This window comes from Tinamus guttatus, unplaced genomic scaffold, assembly GCF_059628265.1.
Source record: "Tinamus guttatus ecotype Peru unplaced genomic scaffold, ASM5962826v1 Tinamus_guttatus_pri_ptg000620l, whole genome shotgun sequence".
NCBI classification, from domain to species: Eukaryota; Metazoa; Chordata; class Aves; order Tinamiformes; family Tinamidae; genus Tinamus; species Tinamus guttatus.
The window spans coordinates 378,620-400,685 of NW_028289154.1; the positions used below are offsets into that span (position 1 = coordinate 378,620).

Sequence of the window (22,066 nt, forward strand, 5' to 3'; positions counted from 1 at the left end):
GGGACTGTTGACTAATTTGAGTCTAAGGTCACTGAGAATACCAGAATTAGATGAGCAAGACTATTAATTACATTCAAGTGATATCTATTGCAGCATTTCTCTTCCTGTTGTTTATATTACTACTTAATTGTTGCCATCATGCATCAACTAGAAAGATGCTTGGATTACAGAAGTTTGGACAAGAAAAGAAAGTAATGAAAAAGGAAGCGCTTAAGAAATTGCGTGTTAATAAATTCCTTAATTTGATATGCTTTTATAACTCAGAAAATAAATGTTAGATTCTCATAATAAAGCTTCTTAACTACATCAAAAGACTTTTCATGTGAGAAAACTATAATAGTATCATTAACAAAACGAAAGCTCATACAACTATATATCAGCCTTCAGAAAAGTGGAATTTACATTTTCTTTTTGAAACAATGACAAACTGTTGTTTTAAAATAAAACATAAGAATTCTCAAAACTTGTACTCAGAGGTCACTCTGGCAAAGTGAAATAATTTCAGCTTTTAATAGTTTTCTCAGTCCCAACCACAACAGGGGCTGCATTTCATTCCCAATGCAGTCAACAGGAGTTTTATTGCTGATGACAACACACACAGATTCACTGGAGCTTTCAGAAACATTTTAGCACGTACCAAGACTTCCTAGAGAAAACAAACAATTGTCTTTTTTTTTTCCCACGGATAACAGATTGTCCATGGCAAAAAAAAGTCTCCATGATAACTGCTTTGTCACTTGCACTTGTTCTCTTTTTATTTTCAGTCTTATTTTGATTTATCCTGTACCTGCTAACGCTACTCAATTCCCACCAAAAAAAATCATAGTATCAGATCCCTCTTGCAGTCCCCTCTTCTGAGTCAGGATCACATAAACATCAACCTGGCAGAGGTCAATCAGCCTAGCTTGTTTCTAACAATTAGCTTCATAAACTGAAGGTCTAATAAAGCCTGCTCATGTGTATTCCATGTTTGACTGTGAGCTCTAGTGGAAACTCGTCCTACAGCTGAGGCATTTTAAAGACATTGTGTCCACATAGATTCTGTAGTGCCCAAAGAATATAGGCACACAACGATATTTCCTCCCCAAATGGGAGCACTTACAGAAGCTTTCTCTTCTGTCCAATGGACAATTTCCACAAAGCTTCTTCATCTACATAAATTTTGGTCAGAAGCAACCGCTGGGAACAAAAAGACTTTGTGACAGCATGAGTCTTATTTCCCTAAGAAACCAGGCAAAAAAACCCCTAAATCTTCCACATTACTTTTTGCAGGGTCTACCTTCCTGTAGAGCTGGTAAGTTGTTACAAATACCTATATTCCTTGCTGGAAAAAAAAAAAAAAAAAAGATTGTAGGATTATTATGGAGGAAACTGGCTCTCCTCTTCATATTTGCTCTCCCTTGAAAATTCTGTAATGTATGTGCCTTTTCAGTCTTATCTCTATTGCTCTAAGTAACTCAGCCTTCTCAGTGTTTCCTTGAATGATTTGCTTTAAAAATTCCTTATAGTTCTTTTGCTCTTCTCTGTGGTATCTTTCTGCAGGAGTAGATTCAGTCTCCTCATCTGTATACTGTATCCGCTAGATGCCTTCCCAGCAGTTAAAGTAATGGTGAAAAGATGAAAAACTGTAACAGAAAATTCCTTTTGATTCCATACTGAATTTTCTTTGCTCTGCTGCATCATGCTGAGATTCTCTTCCACTTTAACTACTAAATCTTTCTCTGCAATTGTGCCACATAGCCAATAATTTTTCACTGTGCCTTTCCACAGGGACAGCATAGGCACTTTTCTTGATGGAATTTCATCATGCAGCATCATAATTCACTGACCAATTGTCAGACAGATAGACACCCCAACACACTCTACAAGATATTTTCCATATTCTCCAATTGATTATAGTAAAAGCAATTTACTTTATTAATGACTGTATGAAGCAATATGTAACCCTAACCCTCACAGGTTGACAAGATCTGGTTCATACTCCTCCAGTGTTTTCTTCATATTAAGAATAGCAATTACTATGTAAGTAAATTCAAATACTCATGTCTACTTTTTGACATAGATTAACTTCTTATTCTTGGAAAACACATGTGTAGAAAAGGAGCCCATTTTATCAACAAAGCAATCAGCACTAAGCCAAATTCAGCAATGCTTCCATATCACAGTAAAGCATTTAGGCACCTTATAAAGTCTGAGCTTCGGGCTTACTTCTTGATCTAACTAGCACTTTAACAAAAAGCCATGGGTTAGGTAAGTGTTAAACATTTCTAACAAAGAAAGATGGATGATCTTAAACACAAACTTGAAAACTTGGCTAAAATAGGGTACCCTTGAGAAGGTAAATCCCATACATGATCTGAGTATTTTGTAGAACTAGGACTAGAAATTTTCATGTAAGTGTCAGGAGTGTCTGTAAGGGACTCCAGTCCTTCAGGGATTTTCCACCAAACATTTTTTCTTTACTTTTATGAAGAACTCTAGTCAATTCAGCCTTTACTAAATCTAAAACGCAAACAATCTAGAAAAGCACAGTCACAAAGCTGCACCGCTAACCACTCTGTCTCCTGAAATTCATGAACTGCAAACTGCAAATGGGTGGGAAAGTTACCTCATTCTTATATTGTGATATTGGGGGCATCCATGTTAGCATTTTAACTCAGATCAGGAGTGAGCTTCTGAAGAAAATCTGATGATGATCCTCACTTACAAGAGCTCATTGCCGCAGAGTCTCAAGGCAGACAAGCTGCTAAAATGACACTAAAAGATGTGCTTCAGGCATGCACTCTGGCTACTAAAACACGCTCAGTCCACTGAATCAGATTACAGCTAGTGCAACATCAAGCCCATGTCAGTGAATGTGATACATCCTGCATGGATGGACATCATACCCTCAATACCGATTGACTCAGTCCAAAGATATACTCCTTAATAAAGAAACAACTGCCAGAAACCACTATTGGAGCTGTCCTTCATCCAGAGATAGAGCTGGATGATCTTTTTGCCATCTAACATTATATTTTTATGATCTGCCAAACCCTTATCACACATGCCCTACTTAAGTCCACTAATTGACAACAGGGCATTCCAAATTTTTATGATTAAAACACTTTATATAAAGGAAACAACTGTTCTAGCCAAACTCTTCTCAGTGGTGGCCAGTGTCAGGACAAGGGGTAATGGGTAGAAATTGAAACACAGAAGTTCCATCTCCATGTGAGGAAGAACTTTACTGTGAGGGTGACAGAGCCCTGGAACAGGCTGCCCAGAGAGGTTGTGGAGATGTTCAAAACCTGCTTGTATGCAACCATAGAGCCATATGCTCTAAATGTCCCTGCTGAAGCAGAGAGGGCTTGGACTAGATGATCTCTAGAGGTCCCTTCCAACCTCAATTATCCTCTGATTCTGTGAAACAAGAATAAAGAGAAGGATTTAACAAGAATTGGGCAATTTTCACTTAAAAGACAGAAACAATGTTTACTCACATGTATTGTAGGTTGACATTTTTCACAAATGCCTGCCGGGACACAAAGCGTAAACCTGAATCCACCACAGTCCTATGAAAATACATAAAACTGTTAGCATTGTTCATTTAAAATACAAAGGAGTTATAATAACAATAAATGATTAAAAAAGAATGCATATGAAGTCACAGCTATGCTGAACTGCAAGTCTTACAGCTATATTCTATATCACACAAAGTTAGGTCTATTTTTGATGAGGTCTGTATCTGCTTCCACAAAAGGAATAAAGCATTATTAACACCACAAAATAATCATCTGATATACTCACAAATTTTTAAGTCCAACATAAAATCCAACTTCGTTGTCATTGATACTTTCTAATTTACGCTGGTTCGCAATATAACTGTTGAAAACACAAGAGAGAAAATAAAATATGAACATGTTGCTCCCACAGCTTTGATTGTTCAAAGTCAGCAGGGAAGTCTGACAGCCAGCAGCAGCCTCTGATCTATTGCAGTGAACACTGAAATCTAACTGGATCATCCACAGAGCAGAAGTACCCCTTCCAGCTCTCCGCCCTCCATCATTTAACTGGTATTTTGCAGGATGGGGCTGATGAAGGAATAGCTGAGTTTTAAAGGCTGCTGTGTCCTATTTCCCTCATGTTGTTCTTAATTTAGTCATTAATTGAACTAATTTCCTCCCTGCCCAAAATAGTTGCAGTTTTACTTGAAGCAATAGGAGAACGGAGGGAAGGGAGGCTACATTTCAATATCTTACATACACAGGTAGAAATAAAGAGAATATAAGTTCTTGTGAACTCACACAAGAGCCCTCTCACATACCATGAACAAGCTAAGCCCTGAGAAGATGCAGGAATGCTACTTAGTTGTTTATATTATGATCAGGCAAGATATGTGAATGACCAAACCAAAGATGATGATAGAGAACCTGTTATCTCTTCCACAGCCAGAAAAAAAAAAAAGAGTTTTACAGTGCAAAGCAAGCTGTCTAGGAAAGAAGAATCAGGGGAAACAGCAATTGACTGACTTTCCGAGCAGAAAAGTAAGCCTCGAGTGGGAAATCATGTTCCCAAAGAGTTCATGTATTTTCAAAGATAATCTAGCTATCGACAAAACCTGAGATTCACCTGTATTTTTATAAAAACTGAGAATGAATCAAAGCAACAATACAGTAAGTTTCCCTAAACAGAAGAAGTCTGTCTTCTGCTAGAATAAAACTTGTTTTCATTTTAAGCGTTTCGTGTATTTAAATGGAACTCTGATGAATTGGAGAGGAAGAAGGCGTATCACTTTCCCAAAGGCAACAAATCTACTTAAATGGGTGTTTTAGAGAACTCCTTTGTGTGCCTGCAGCCCAAGAGAAGCTTGAGAATCCCACGAGCTGGGCTGGGCTTCCCTCCAAGCTGACTTGGGGTATGGTCTTGCCAAGTGCCAGGAAAAGCAGAAAGTTTCTCCTAATGGGACTCATTGTCCCTTGAGAAAAAGAACGGCAGTAAAAAGATAGCACATGACAAAGTGGACAAAGCACATTATCACAGCATCATATGACAGTGACTGTTCTTTAGGGCATCTTAGGATAAGAATAGAATGGTGTGTACCCATTATAGGATTATAATTTCCTACATATTTTTTGCTTGCCTTGTGTTTGCTTCTTTTTTTTAAAAAAAAGATCAACAAGATTTAATCCATTTTGGATGCCTTATTAATCCATTTTTCACTTGTTCATTTGTTAATTTATGTACTTTGCCAAGTAAAAACTATGACTATAGTCTATTAAAGACTATCATCCATTTCATTTGAGGATTGTGTAAGTAGACAATCCTACTGCCTTTGAATTTACCCTGAAGAGAATTAAGCTCATCTTATCAACCTCTTGGACTTCATCATGCTAAAATAAAGTCATGCAAGAGGTATCAGAGATATCTTTCTCACTCTGTCTTCTGTGTTCAACTGATGAGCAGCTAGATGAGACCAAAAAGAAATTGGAAAATGCAGAAGAGCAGAAATCAAGAAAAATGGGACAAAGGAACAGAGAGGGAGAAAGGAGTCACAAAAATGGAAGAGAGGAAGAGACTGAGCAACTGATTTTTACTATCTGAAGATTAAATCATCAACAGAGCTCTGACATGCAGTACTATAATTCAGCCCCATGACTTAATCAAACACATTTATGACACATCCAGATCTGACATTGCAATTTTAATCATAAAAACATTTAACCAGAACCTCCCATTACCAGAAGCTACAGAAATCTGACACAACTTACAACTGCATATCAGTGTATTTACATTTTGTGGTAAACCTCACCCAGTGCACAACAGCTTGGCTCTGCTGAAGTTAACAAAGCTACCACAATTTATGCCAGACCAAATACAAACACAGACTATAGCAGTCAGTGCTGTTGGTCCATTATAAAGGAACAATATTTGGGATGTAGAAGCAACATAAATTCACAATCCTTTCTCTCCTCTCTTTCTCTTATTGCATCCCTTAAAAGGATAGAAGAAGTTCCACTATTTTTCTGTGCTCATGCTATGTTCTTTATAGTGAATGATTTATGATTCTGAAGGAACTAAAACAACACACAAACATTCCATAGGGGAGTTTCCAAGCTGGGACCCTGAAGAAATTCTGACAGCAGCTACAATTAACTCAGAATACTACTACTACAATTAACTCAGAACACTACTACTACTAACTACTACTGCTAGCAGTAACTACTATGCATTACTTTTGCATACTGCCCCTTTTGCACAGGGATGGATAGTCAAGCAAATTTCAGAGTGGGAAACCCCTGCAGAAGGAGTAGACATGTATAATTTACCACAAGGGTGTCACGTCCTTTTAGCTCCCCTATTTGCTTATAGAGTCATTGTTAGGTTAATTCTTTGCAACTACTTCACAGTAGGAAGAAAAACAGAATCGCAGTGACTGCTGCCCTACACTTCAGAGTGAAGTTGTTCTCTTGTTAATTCAGAGGGAGGTTTGAAATAAAACCTTTTCTCTAACTGCAAACTATTTTTATCTTCCTCACAACTACTCTACCTTGATGCTACTTATCATCAAACATTAATACCCTAAAAGCTCCAACTTGCAGTGGGCGATGTTGAGAAATGTAATTTGCCTGCCTGCCCTTAAGAATATCCACCCTGTTCTTTAATTGAACGCTTTTTATTGCAGCACAGAAGAAAAACATCCTGACTCATGGCTGGCTGAAGTCACCTGAGGAGCCTGGAAGCTCCCACTGCACAGCACAGCAAAGTATAACACCACTGAAAGCTGGCAGGATATTATCCAAACCTATCACACGTATCATCTCACAAATGCCAATTACTGCCTATAAACCGACCCCTCACCCGGCTACAACACTATTCACTTGATTACACTATGGCATTCTGTCTCTCTTTAGTGAGTCATCAGTAAACAATATTTGGTTTTAGACCGCTAATTTCATCTCTCCATCGTAAATTACTGATTAATTCTGATAAAGGCATTCAGAATCATACAGCTATTGACTGCACATTGCAAGTTACATCAACACATATATCTCAGCACACTTCAACAATTTAACTATTGAATAATGCCACATACTCATATTTTACCACTTCCACAATTTTCTGGAAAGAGTTTTTTAAAATGCTACAGTAAAAGTCATATCTTTTTCCAAATAACTTATTTTAACAACGTATTCTATATTACACATGTAAGGGACAGCATTAAGTCAGAAATAATTGATGAATTACGAGGGTATGAAGAGAAAGTAGGCTCTGCACTTTAAAATAGTGCTAGAATAGCTCCAAAAAAAAAACAGATTTCATGCTAACTTCAAATCAGACATGTCCATGTTCTTTCTCTTGAAAATGAAGCATTTGGTCAGAAGAAATATGCCTCCCTATTTTCTCTAGATTAATCTTCATCAAGCTATGCTATTCTATTTGGAGCTATAAGGACATGCTGCAAAACCAGCCGCACACTAATCTTAACAACACAGACGCAAGCACGTAACATTGTAATGCAGCTCCAGAAAGATTTCTGTTGCCAGAAACCTCCCTTTATAGGAAACATATTTTCTTAACACTCCAAAAAATAAATCAATTATATGTTTAGTCCTGGTTCATACAGCTGGAGAAAAAGTTTTGAAAATTAATAAACATTTCCTGGTGAAATGTTTCTGAACTTTGGGAAAACATTTTACTCTGAGTTATTTTTTCACCAGATCTTTAGGGGAAAAGGCAGCACACTCCAGACATTGAACTGTCAGTAGATGAATTACCATTTAATGACAGGTCACGTATGTCTCTAGTCTACACTACTATGAGAGCTGTATGTAACATCCACAACTCAAAAACCGTGAAGTTTACTTGTGCATTGGTTTCTAACAAACTCGTGTCAGACCAAGTTCATCAAAAGGTATGCTAAAACTTACAGACATTTCCAGCAAACCTGTGCTGATTTATGGTCATGCATCAAAATCATGTAAAACTTGCAAGGTTGACACAGTTCTTGTTGAAATTTGGCAGATTCAAGTGGGTTTCATTTGCAGTCCCACTGAAACTAAACTTTAAATAAAGCTCAAGGGGTGTGAACTCACATAGTTTGAAAGTGAAGCACAGAGCTATACAACATTGCGTACCAGGAATGCCAGGTTTCAGAGAGATGTAGGGACCAATAGTGTAACTTTTGGTCAAGCAAGCAATCTTTATGCATAGGATCAAGCTCCCCCTAGGACAGAATATCTGTAAAATATCTAACAGCAGGCCAATGAGTATAATATATCTACACATGCAGCAAGTTTTTTACAGAAAAACAGTTTTGGTACTATTCCAATTTATTTTATTTTGCTGTCTTAATCTCGAATCATCAGTACTAGATTTCAGGAGGCCAATATCAAAAAAAACCTCTGCCACTAAAAGAACACCCTGTGTCTCAGAAATCAGGTAGTCAACTGTTTGGCTGTCTGGTATCTCCTGGCAAATTCATAGCAAGTCCTGCACTTTGAAAAAAAAAAAAAAAACTGCAAATCATTTTGTCCTTCAAAAAGAATGGAAAACTCACTGCCACTATCATAGGTTTCTTAAGTCATCCTTTTTTTTTTTTTTTGTCTCCCAATTACAGGATGTAATCATGAGTCATACAGGATTACAGAAGGTATCTTTCCATATTCCAGCACAGCAGCTCTTGGGCTGACAGAATAATGTAGGGATGTTTCTTTATGGCACACAGTCAGGCACACACATCTTTGGAGCACATTCTTCACTATGCATACCCCAGATAATGCACTGTTCAGGGCTATGTGATGGCCAGGACACTGGAGTTGTTAGTTTCAAGGACTCCCTAATCATGATCTGTGGCCATTTCAACAGCTAGGCGACAGCAGGACCTAAATGTTCTCCTCCGTGTTGAGATACCATGATTATCCAGTTTGTAATGTCCAATTAGTATATACAATTTCCATCGGGAATTGCTTCTCCAAAGTTGACATCCCAAACCAGCAGCACCAACCCATCAGCTTAATGTAGTAGAACGTTGGACTATTGTGGTGATCCCAAGCTTGTTTTGGCATGGCAAATGAGGACGCAAGCTCTTGCTAATGACTGCAGCTCCCCGGAAAATGGAAAGCCCATGGTCTGCCAACCAACGTTAATTCAGTCCTTACTGCATGCAAACATTAAGGCAAAAGTAAAAATAAATGAGTATGACTGCAATGCAGAGTTTAAGAGTTACTATATTTAGACAGGGAAAATGAAACGTAATGCACGCCTGGGCTTACTTTGTCTCTGCTTTGGCTTCAAGGTGTTTGTTTTGTTCTCTTCAAATAGCAGACTACCAAATCAAGCTAACACTCCAGATAACTAACACAGCTCTCCAGATTCAGCATTCCTGCCTTTAACAAATCCCACTTGTAGAATAATGCTCCTCAAATCAAATGCAAAGCTTATTTACCTATTTCCTATACTAAGATATCTATTTAAAGTCCTGTTTTCTCCCCTGAGCTTCATCCAGTCTTGAAGTTTGACACTTTACCAAGAAACAAAATTTTAACGTTTCTTCATAGGACTGTTGGCAGAACTGTTTATATTACTTGAAAACAATCCAAAAGAATTATCAAATCAAATCACAGTGATCAAATCTATCAAAAATACTTATTTCCAAAGTTGTATCTTAACAACTAGCCTTGTACTTTAGCTGTCCACAAAAGGCAATTCACTCACTGCATATGAATTCACTTCTACAGATTGGCACAAAGGGACTTATATTCCCATACTCCTTTCTAATCTGTATCCACTAAAAAAGAGACACATTAAATAAATAAATAAATAAATATACAAGAGGATGAAAGGAGAGTAATGAATGTGTCTACTTATTAGCCCTTGACAGAGAGTCAACGTAAGAGCAAACAAATACTTTTTCCTTTAAATTTGGCTTTTTAGGAAGAAAAGACATCTCAAAGAAATAAATAGATGTTAACAAAAATACATATGACCCTCCTTTCTCCTACAGAATCACTCAGTGTGGTGATTTTTTAAAGATTTGTAACATGATCCCTTTCTCAGCATTTACACAGGCCCTTCCTGTAACAGTCACTTGCGCTGATGCAAACAAGACTGGCAAAACATCCGTGCCATAGTAGAGCAGTTAGCTTGTGCCCAACACTGCTTTAGACAGATCTTTTAGGTCTTCCAGTAAATTAAAAATTCAAGCAACTTGGTTGATGTCAAAATTTTTGAATTCTTTTCTTCCCGACACCTCTGCTCGGACAGACACTTTCTGGACCCTTCAGAGTTAGATATTCACTGGCTGTCATAATTCAGTATGCCTTTCTACATTTTAAGTCCTTTTCCTATCTTCAAGTTTTGACATATTCGGCATTTCCTGACTCTTTGATTCACTAGAATAAATTCCTTCTGAGGTCAGCCCTCCTCCCAGGTAAATTATTTCCACTGTCTAATATTAATATTTGGCTTCACAGTTTAAAATTACTGGCTGTTGGAATGTTAAATGCCCTCTTCTGGCTTTTTGGATATTCACTGGATCATCAGGACATATGCCAATATCTGCTACACTTTCCATTGGCTTTCCACTGGATGCAATACACTCCCAGTCAAACATAATTCAAAAGATAGTACTTCCAAATGATGGACTGAAACTGCAAAGCTTGAAGACATCTATCCAGGAAAATCCATCTATATCCTGTTAATGCATTAAATTTTCTGAATAATTTGACTCCTGACATCTCAAACAACGTTCTCTTTTTCATAAGCCAGTGAAAAATGTTCTTTCTTCTGTTTTTATTTAAATCTTGAGAGTCTACATATGGTCATAATCTCCATCCTTTTTTCTCCACAATTATTAAATAGGGAACCCAATTTGTAGATGTTTTTCTGTTCTTCAAATGATACCATCTGCTGCCATGGTTCACAATTCATTTTCAAGCCTTTTTCTGAAGGCCTGTGAAACATTTTGTGTAGCCCTGACCACAGATTTGCATCTTTCTCAAGCCATATCTGGCCTTTTAATGGCACATATATATGAATACAACTTCATATTATGTTACTGAAACATTTCAAAAGAGCTATAGGTTGCCCTTCTGAATTTCTATTACACTGTCTGTCTTGATGTTTACCCCACCCTTCTAGGCCCAAAACAGATCACCAGCTTCTGTATGTCAACAACTATTTTACCATTTACATTTAACTGATATATTTTTCAGGGAGCATTTCAACAGCAGTAAAATTGCCTCTCTGTTAAAGCACTGCAGAAGCACTGTTAGTCTTCCATATTTATATGTTCTCTGAACTTACCTATTATATCTTCTGTTACTACATTTATCTTCACCCCATTCCCTCTCCTGCATAGGCCAATTCTATTGATTTTAATTGGTCAGCCGTTTGAATTTATAGCTGCTTCTTTTATTATTCCTAAAAACAACACTTTGTCTTCACTTGAGGAGTCCCTTCTTTAATTCCTACAACCATTTCTCATGTGCACTGCGTATTTTAGCATAGTGGCATGTTTATTACACTTTCAGCACATTTGTCAGTATCCAAAGCATTTCAAGTGTTTTCTGTATTTACATGGTATTCTAATGAGCTAGAGGTTGGCAGGTGAGTGCCACACCACCACCATTGCTTCCATAACCTTTCATTTTTCTATAATAGCCAATTTAATTTCTGGGAAATTCTCCCTTGCAAAGCTACACACCATCAAAGGTTCTTTCTTTAACATTTTTATTTTTATTTCTGTTTGCTCTGGTGCTTGCCCTATACTTCTTGCTTTTCCTAGTGTTGGAATAACTTGACTTACAGAAGTCCCACTCGGGGACTTCTATATTGCTACAGTTCAAGAAAATCTACTCTTTTATAAGTATCAATTTTGCATTTTTAACATTTTAAATTTTTGACTGTATTTTCTACCATTCTGCCTTCTCACCCTGAATGTAACTTTCACAAGCCAACATCCCTTTTCTGCAACAGTCTTCAAATGTTGTTGTTATTTCTGCAAAACCCCCATCTCCTTGCCCCCTCCCATAAATTTCATGGTGTTCATTATTTACCTTAACATTTTGTCTCTATCACTGTTTATGAACAGTGCAACAGAGTAAATTTTTTGTCACTGCCCAGTGCATTTATCCCTGTGGATTTCACATCCACTCCACACACATGCACACCTTCCAGCATTTCTCTGATTTACACACCTCTTGGCATTCCTTCCATCTTTCGGGATGGGTGAGGCATTCACCTGCAATCACACAAGACAGAGTTGCTCTCTCCTAAACCTTCCACTTCAGATTCCAATTGTATACCAAGACTACTTCAAGATAAACTGATTACTACTTTACATTGTTGTCTTTATGCCACATGTCAATTTGTTCCTATTCAAAACACTTGTTAAATCTTTTGAACCTATCCTGAGAAGTTCTGACTTTTGCATATGTATATAAATGCACGTAACACATGCAGTACTTAAAAGAAGCTTACATCACTGTCACCCTAATTTTGAAAATACTTCAGCACCTTCTTAGGTATACTACAAGGTTAGTCACATACGAATCAATATAACTACTGCTAGTAGAGGTGTTTACAATGTGAAGATCACTATATTCTAAAACCAGTCTTTAAAAATTAGGAAGAGGCAAAACTGGAAGAGGGAATAGGAAATGAATAAGCAATAGACTATTCACCTCCCCAGCCAAAAGAAGAACTAGATCCATATTCAGCACGCAGGTGGAAATGCTGGGAACAACATTTCCAGGAATGCCAGGTTCCTTCCTCTTCCTTAAGTCTTCCAAAAGACACCGTTCTATGAAGTAATCTCAGGCAGGCATTTTCAACCTTACCTGTTCATCCTGTTCCTGTTTTTGCTGTAATTGCAGATGTAGAGGAGCAAGAACAGGACCCAGTTGTCTTGCTTCACAAATAAACATCACAGTGACTTAGCTAAACAGACAGTTCTGCTCTCTGACCCAAAAGCATATTTAAATACTCCAAGACAGGCAAAGCAACTCTGACAGGAAGAATCAAGGCAAATCCACATCTGTATGCCATATAGGACGGTAGTTAAGACATACAAGTTGACATACAAGACCTTCATACCCATGCTCTGATTCAAGCAGAGCAGCTCTTGACACACTCTGCCAAAGAGTTTTGTTTAGGACCAAACGAACATTTCACTGTTTGGAATGATGCTGCTCACTAGCAGAAGCTCCTGCTTTTCCCCCTCAGCTCTACACACAAAGTCCTCATGGTTTCTCTCACTGTCAGCAACAAGAGCCGGAGAGAGGGGGAACACTGCACTGGATAACTCATGGGGGGAGTCTGATTTTGTCCTTCTGAATCACTGGGAGAAGCGGGCTTTCCACTGCAGGCAGGAGCCAGCTAAGCTAACACAGCTTGTAGGGACCCTCCAGGTTTTAATTACTCTGACCTGGGACAGTCCCGTCCATGCTCAGCAAGTCTGGTGTTTAACACCCACAGCACATGCTGCAGAAGGTCTCTCCATGCATGACCATTAGGTCTGGCATGCCCGGTCTACATATATATGATTTACCCACAGATACTCACTATGCTACCTGGCATTTAGAGAGTCAGACAGTAGTTGCAAAAGTATGGAAAAAGTCACGTCTTATATGTTTATCATATGGGACAGCATCTGACAGCATAATGTGAGATATACATGTTACACAGGATATCCGCTTTATATTGCTATTTTATTTTATATGTATGGTCCTGAAATAGGAAGGTAAAAATTACTTTATTTAAAATCACATAATTACTTTATTTAAAATCCCAGAATGAGTCTTATCGTAAAGATTATTTTTGCCCTAACTGCCAGACCAAGAAGAAAAATACATGACCTTCCCAGCCCTAATTAGAGCTGTATTAACAAACTCTTCCATTAAAAGCTTAGAAAGAAGTGTTACAATTGCTTTTCTATTTTGGCAATGGACCAAGTTCAACCAGTGCATTGTCCTTCTTTTATTTGTACATTAGACAAATGTATATTCTGACCAACATATCCTCTGTGAATCTAGTATGAACTTCTACAGTGCCAACATGTCACTGTTCTGCACATGGTACTATTGTGCAAGTTCAATCAAATATGGAAATTATCTAAAAATCTGTAAAGTCCCTGTAAAATACTCAATATCTCAACCTCTCGCTACCTCAACACAGTTATTCTTCAAACAGTAGGAGAATATTTGGGATCTAAAAAAAGTCCACACCAAACGCAAATTATATGACGGACTTATAGTCCTCAAGAATATCCCTGCTCTTTCAAACTGAAAGCAAGGCAGGAAAATGCTTGGGATCAAAGTTCTTTTCATCTGTAGCATATGTTCTCCAAACTCCTCTATACTGGCAAAATGCTAATTCCGTTGATGTTCTGCCACCGACTGTAACAAGGACTGAATCTGAGTCCCAGCTTCCCCTTAAAATAAAAGGCAACCCTAAGTAGCTTGCTGGAACTGGACCAGGAGGCTTAGCAAAAGGCTGGTTCAGCTCACACCACTCAGAGATTATGATATCTCAGACTGCCTTTACAAATGCCTTGGGCCTTGTGTCTGCCTTGTTCTGCTTTATCTTAGTTCTGTAAAAAAGTCTTGTTTCTCCAGGCATTGCTGAGAACCAAAGCCTATTGACCTGGAAAATGATCTTCAGGAATTTATCCTACTGATGACAACAGAAGTCAGAAACAAAAATGGCTGAATTGGTATTAAATATATTTAACAGTTTCAGCTATAACTGCTGTCAATAATCATCACTCAATGCAGGTCATTTTCCTTCCAGGAAAAAAAAAAAAAAAGCATACTCGCAATAAAATTTCCATTGCATAGCTCTTTTCCCATAAGTACATTATGACTCTGCAATGCTATGGTTAACAGTGGCTATATAAGTCACAAGATCTCCATATACATACGCTAGGGGGGCTAGTTTGGCTTGCTTTATGCAATTTCTGGAAACTTAGGCCCCCAATCAAAAAGGTACATTCCAATATATTTGATTTCAATAACAACTATGTGTCCTTATGCTTTTGTATAAGTAGATCTTAGTACAGCACTCAATAACAGTATCCATATCCCAGGCAGTATAGGCATATTGCTTTCAAGCCACTTTGAATTTCTTTCTCCATTTCAAATGCACTTAAATGATAAATTAATACAATCAGTGCTTCATTAAAGAACAGTTTTCCAAAAGAGATTTTTGCAAACATAACAAGTTAAATATACATCTATCATCACTAAGGAACTGGGCGGGTTTTTAAAGTGCTCTGCTTTCATCATTTATTTTACTTCCTTCTGCTCATGCAGTTTGTTCAAAGAAACTTTGTTAGATACCTTTGTTGGCACCTTATTAGTTATTGCCGCACTGAAAGACAATGAACAATGGAGAGAACTGTAGTAAAAAGAAATGTTCCCCCCACACACACACTTTAAAATATAACATTTAGAAATAAAACAATTACTTTTTTCTCAAGTTTTGTTATACAGCAGTTTGAAATCTACAGTCTTGTTAAGCTGTTTCCTCCCTTACACTTTTAGCATGAAAACAAGAAAAAAAAAAAAAAAAGAACATGAAAAATTTGGAAAATGCCATCCTACAGTAGTCATCAGAGGCTAGACTCTGGGCCTTCTGTTTTCCCATTAGTATGGAAGGGAGTGGAAATTTCTTAAAAATAACATATTTGAGACCAAAACCTCGGATTCACACAAATGGGCTTTAATTTCAGGCATAAACCCAGAATCTCTCTTAAAATCCTTGGGTCAGTAAAGAAAGAAAATGAGAGGTGTGTTTTGCAAGCCCAGTCCAGCACAAGGCTGAGTGACTCCTTAAGGACGCTGTGCTCCCCAGCATCTCTGGATTCCACAAGAAACTCATCAGTCCTCACTTGCTGCTAGGACATGGTCTGCACTGAGCTTGCCTGGGAGCCAAAAGGAACCATCTTGCATCAAATGACATTTGAGTTTTTTTGAGACCCTAGAAATTACAAGACTGATTTTCATAATTCTTACTTTCAGCACACCTTAGCAAACTATCAAGAGCTTTAAAGGAAGTTTTTGTTTGTTTGTTTTAAAAAAAGACAGGTTCCAAAGAAAGGTATTATTGTATTACAATTATCCAAATTCCCTTTAAAAAATTGCAGCCTGATGCCTCCTACCTTTATTACATCATCCCAAATCACCAGAAATAAACTTTAAATCCAGCCACGCCATGATATCCTGCACTGCCAAGAGCAGTTTTCAGGAGGAAGGGAATGGGAACTGAGAAGTGTGATAGACAATTTTATGTTATACCTAATCTACAGTGGAGTGCAGAAGTCTAAAATGAAAGAGATGCAAAGTACGAACATCACTGAGCCTTTTATGATTTTAAGTGTGTCTTTTCTTTAGCACAAGTTCACATGACTTGTTAAATAATTTACTCTATAAATTACTTATCCTGTCTTATTTATTAACAATCCTAGAGTGCTTTATATAACTGCATTAGAAATTTACTTTGTGGTTTTGAAACGTACGCAATACACAATCACCTCTTTCCTTTACAAGGGAAGAGCTAAACAGTCACCTACTATTTTGCTGGGAAGTAGTTCTTCCTGACACACACCAATTAATTTCAAACCTTATTCACCTGAGCAATCATAAATCAACATATTAATGACTTGGTATTAGAGCTGCTAAATCTAGGCCACCAACATACTTGCACTGCAAGCAAATACTTCAACAGCAAAGACTATGAACAGTTGCACTCGATGAGAGCTGCTAGCAGTACATTTTATTTATGAGAAAACTGTTAGATCAGTCCTTTTAGAAAAAATCCTGAAAAAAGTAAGTGGCCTGCTTACTACCCTATTAAGATTTTGCTCAAGCGATCTTGCTATGAAATGCTTATGCATCATTGTGCCTTCAGGGTATGAATTTAACAATATCTATACATTTATTTTGTTCTCACCAGGTCTTGCTCTTAGTGCGAGATTCAGCTCTCCAGTGGCTGATTTCATCATTTTAATTCAAGGCCTCACTTTGGAGTTTGGCTTCTCTCTAATAGCCTCAGTACAGCTATTGTGATTTAACTTTTGTTATGATAAGCAATCTTAGCACAGGCACATGCTTTCCAAAGTGAAGTCCATGTCAGTGCCCTCAACAAGGAGACCAAAATCTTATTTTATTAGAGGCCATGGGTTTCCAAAACAGGCCTCTTATCCATTGGAAGACAGAAAAAAAAGTGCAAAAAAAAAAACACAAGGAAAGCAAAGAGTGCAGAGGATGAGTAAGAAAAGCAGCAGGCAGAAATATTCTTGTGCCCTCCCACACCAAGATGCGGCAGCTGGGCCTCACTGGCCCAACATAAAGCGCTCCGAAGGGATTTATCCAGAGGGATTTTCAGCCCATGGGCACAGGGACCTGAACAGGAATAAAGCAACAAGACAGCCATGTGTGAGGACTGATCTTAAGCTCAAAAACTGCCTAGGGATAGAAAAGCCAAGGATCTTGGATACCAAGCAGTTGAGATGGCCTGATGCGAGGGATAACAACAGCAACAGTATCATTGCAGGGCCCAGCCGTCCTTCCCAGTCCCCCAGCGCCAGGGGAAATCCTTGCGTCCCGTACTCCCCTCGCACCCTGCCTGCCCAGCGCCATCCACCCGGCCTGCTGCCAGCCCTGCCACCACCACCGGTCCCATCGGCCTGACCGGATCGTGCTGTTAGGCCATTGGCAAACGCCCCGTGCGCACAGCCTTCTTGCCAGGTGAAAGGCCTGGCCACATTCCCAGGGAGTCATTGGAGGAAGTGTCTCCAATCGAGAACAGGAACATAACAGAAACAACACATGAAACACCAGTCTCAAAAGCTATTCGGGAAATATGCAGAAATAGGTATTAATAAAAATTGAGTGACTCTTTGCTTTCTTATTTATACCCAGAGTAATTACACCAGAGAGCAATGGAATTGCAGTCTGAACTACAGAGCACAGAGAAGAAAAATCAAGCCTGAAGCTTCCGAAGCAAACGCCATGCTACGGCCTCTCAAACTGGTTTATTACCTAAAAGAAAGATGTACAGTGTTGTAAAAAATGCATTTTCACATTCTCTATCTATGCTATTAGAGCAGCTTCCAGAACATCGTTATTTTTTTACTGACTTCCTATAATGAAATAACATGACAACTACAGGAGGCCAATTTTTAATTTATGCCTACAAACTAATTAAAGGGCTGCCCGTGTTTCATGCTAAACTATGTTTAAAAAGACCATCTTAAGTATGTGCAATAGCATCTCCTGAGAAATCCATGACTCAAAATTATTTTTAGACTACCAGACACAACAACATGCAGTGTCACAGTAAAAACTGTAAAGATAGACAGTGATGCTGGAAAAAAAAAAGAAAATAAAAATCAAGGACATCAGCTGATTATGGATGACATACGTATTCATGCATGCATTTTTTCTCTGGCCTTTTAGACGGAGTTTAAATTCTAAGGGGAAATTGATGAGTTACCTCCAAATTGAAAGTACTGGATAATAAGGCTAGCAAAGCCTATGAAAATGAGCAGTGATGCATGGCTTGAAGCAATTTTTTTTTTAATGAAGCTATCCACAGAATATTAAACAAACATCTGAAACGATAACTGCTGTAACAACTCAGAAAGATTGGTTCATTCTCCTAGGTCCTAAAAATCTAATGAAGATAGGCTATATACGAGTTGTAGAAATGAACGTCTTCATCTTCTTCCCACATACTACACATCCATGGGGAAATGCAGCAAACTGACTACAACAAACTGCAGAAAGGTAGCCCAAAGGCTAGAATTAATCTAGTCACACCAAATTTCATGGCATTTTTACACTGTTCCTAAAGGAAACTGAAGGAGAGGAGGAAGAAAGAGAAGGAACACTCAGAAATCTGTGGAGACTTGAGGGGAAATATTCTGGTATCTTTTATATTAAAAATGTCATGAGAAAAAAATCCAGAGATAGCAGGGACTGGAAGAGATGGAGATGGACAAAATAGCTTCAGAGGGCTTTTTCCCTATATCTGCCATCTACAAATCCTGTATGCAAAATTTTGCTCAACAAGAGTCTTTGCAGCAATTTTCAGGCAAAAAATGTATCTCTGTCACAGAGTACAGAGAACTGATAGAGGATGAGGGTTTTTAATCAGAATAGCTGGAGAATTCCCTCACCAAAATCTGCTGAGGGCAAACAAGGATGGAGATGACACACGGGTAGGATGAAAAAAATACAACTTCTTGCACCTTCTTCACTCCTAATGAGGGATCTCTCCTGCTCCAGGGCTCGCAGAGGAACAGCACAGTGCTGTTTCCCATGCAGGCTCCGCGTTTGCTCCCCTTCAGCCACCCTACGGAGAGCAAAGCCAGCATGCAAGCCGAGGGCCTGGGAAGGGGAGTTGCTCCGCTCTCCCTTCTGCTGGGATGTACAGTACCCCTCTCTTTTTTAGTCTTTGGAAAGAATGTGGTGAGGTGCAAGGATGGGAGGGAAAAGCTCCCCACCAAAGCTCTCTGACTGTGGGAATAAACGGAGGGTGAGAAATCGGGGGGAAAAAAGGAAATAAAAAGAAAGAAAGGGAGCAAAAAATAAACACCCTTCCCCGCGTACAGCCGCCGCAGGGCTGCGGTTCGGCGGCGCACACGTCCCGGCGGAGCCGCGCGCTCCCCCCGCGGCCATCCCTGCGCGGTGCCCGCTGCCCTGCGCGCAAACTCCGCGCCGCGCTCCCCGCCGCGCCGCCTCGCCCGCGATGCGCCCGGGGAGCCGCATCGCGGGCAGCTGCGGCTTATGCAGTTGCTGTTCATCACCTAGACGCTCCCCTGCACCGCAGGGCTGGGACGCCAGCTCCGAACCGAGACGCGCGGGGCTTCCAGCGCGGGCAAGCGCCCCGCAGCGCGAGCCGCTTCTCCGCCCGCCGCGTCCCCGCCGCGCAGTCCCCGCCGGCCGCAGGCCGCGCCGCCAGCGCGGTGGCGCGCGCTCCGTACTCACATCTCGGTGACATTGTGTCCATCGGCGCTGCGCTGCGGCACGGGGAAGGAGGCGATGCCCGGCGCCTCCTCCGCGCACCAGATGCGCCCCGGGCTGCAGCGGCAGGACGCGGGGCAGGCGGGCGCGCCGCGCCAGCAGCCCAGCAGCGCGCAGCACAAGCCCCAGAGCCGCGCCAGGCCGGGACGCGGCCACCGCGGGGACACCATGACGCCCCCGCTCACTCCAGCGCTGCCCCACGGCCGCCTCCTCCTCCTCGGGCCGCCGAGGGTGCGCAGCCGTCCGCGCCGCCGGGCGCTCACATGGACGCGTCGCACCGCGCCGCGCTGCCCGGCGGCTCTGCGCGCCCGCGGGGCGCTGCTGCGGGACAGACACAGAGAGAGGCGGTGAGCGAGGGACACCTGCCCGCGGCGCCCGGCGCTCCGCGGCCCCCTGCGCTCCGCGGCCGCCCCGCCGGGCAGGTGGCGGCGGGGCGCGGAGCAGCGCGGAGCGGCGCTCCTACCTGCGGGGGCTCCGCGAGGAGGAAGGCGGGGGGCGGAGGGCGCGGGGCTCGGGGCTCGCCGCCCTACGCACCGTCTCCCCCTTCCTCCGGCTGATAATAAAGCGGTCCCGGCTGCCGCTCCAGCCCCAGCCCCGGAGCTGCCGGCAAAGTGACGTGGGGCTGACGCAGAGAGGGGCAGAAACTCCACAAAATGAGCCTCAAATCCAAAAAAAAAAAAAAAAAAAAAGACAAAAGCGGCAAGGGCGGGAGGAGGGAGGGGGTGGCGGGAGGAGGGCGCCTGCCAGCAGATAGGAATGGCAGCCGGCGCAGCGCGCCTCCCCGCGCAGCCCCCGCGCCAGGCTGCGCGGCCTCTGCCCTGCGCGCTCCCCGCGGCGCGTGTTCGCGGTGCGCGGCGCTGCGCGGCGCTGCGCGCTCCTCAGGCGCCCCCGCGCGCCCCGCCGCCGCCGTGCAGCGCTGCGGCTGCACCGCTGCGCGGTCGCGCCGGGCACGGCCTGCGCTGCAGGTGCGCGCAGCGGCGCCCGTCCTCCCGGGCATCCCAGGTGAGCGTTTTGGGAGGAGTTCGTCGGGATTTCGCCAGGGAGGAAAGGTAGCCCAGTGCTCATCGCATGCGTGTAGAACAAGCTGCCGACACATTGTTTGGGAGTGAATCTGACGTGGCGCTTATTAGATGAGTGCTCAGTGCTCTTAGCGTGTGCACCGGCCTCGGGAAGCGTGAGCTCTCACAGGGCGCATTCACAGGCTTGACATCCAGCAAGGATGTCATCCAGCACAGGCAGGGGGTCCTCTTGCTTTCAGGGTACATCTTATTAGCAAAGTCACAGCCGTGCCTAGCCACAACATTGATCTATGCCTCCCTGAAAGGGAAGGATTGAAGACTAGGTAAAAAGACATAATGGAAAATATTGTCAATCATGTTATCCTTTTTAAATCAATTATCTTCTAAATTTAAGCAAAATCGTTGTATAGATACATTTCTTCCACTCAGAATATGCCTCGTTCTTGCCAAGTTCTGCATTATGTCATTTCTAAATAAAACACAAGGAATATCATGGGAGTCCCAAGGAATAACAAAGTGGCATGATGCAGCATAAGAACATGAAAATACCATAAAAAATATATTCAAGTGCAAAGACACAGTACTTGTTTACAAGCAATGTGATACTGGAAAAAATGCAGTAAAAATTTTGATGATAAAAGTTTTGTAATTTTTGTCTAAACAGAAAATAAGAGTCTAGCCAGTAATATTTACATTTTATGGGCAGTTTTCTAGGTGCAAAATACATTGGGATTTTTAAAGCATTTTGGGGAAGATGTTTAGGAGAAAAAGAGAGACAGAAAGATTAATAGCAAAAGCCTTAGTAAAGGTCTCTAAAGCAGGACAGAAATAAAAGTTCAAAACCCAGAAAGTGATTGCAGTGCTTAAGTTGTTGTTCTCCAGCCACATCCACTTACAGCTTTGATAAATATGCTTCATTCCGTCTCTCTGTCTTGGAGAAGCCCAAAGACATAAGCTCTTTTAAGGCAACAAATGCTCATTAAAGCTTAATAGTTTTGAGATGATAAGCTCACATACACCTGTCTGGACACACACTCC

At 41.0% G+C, this 22,066-nt stretch overlaps 1 protein-coding gene across 3 annotated transcripts in view; it reads right to left on the reverse strand.

Moving 5' to 3' along the window:
• NTRK2 (neurotrophic receptor tyrosine kinase 2) overlaps window positions 1-20,215 on the reverse strand; it is a 184,191-nt gene extending 163,976 nt beyond the window's left edge. For 2 of the 3 annotated variants that reach the window (XM_088535244.1, XM_088535247.1), the window contains exons 1-3: window positions 19,974-20,215; window positions 3,790-3,864; window positions 3,483-3,554 (exon numbers count right to left, since the gene is read on the reverse strand). In XM_088535244.1, coding sequence (XP_088391370.1) covers window positions 3,483-3,554; window positions 3,790-3,864; window positions 19,974-20,179 — 353 coding nt within the window. In that variant the 5' untranslated portion in view covers window positions 20,180-20,215. The remainder of the gene's footprint in view (window positions 1-3,482; window positions 3,555-3,789; window positions 3,865-19,973) is intronic. The other variant, XM_088535246.1, reaches the window with a different exon arrangement.
• Between the last annotated feature and the right edge of the window lie 1,851 nt (window positions 20,216-22,066).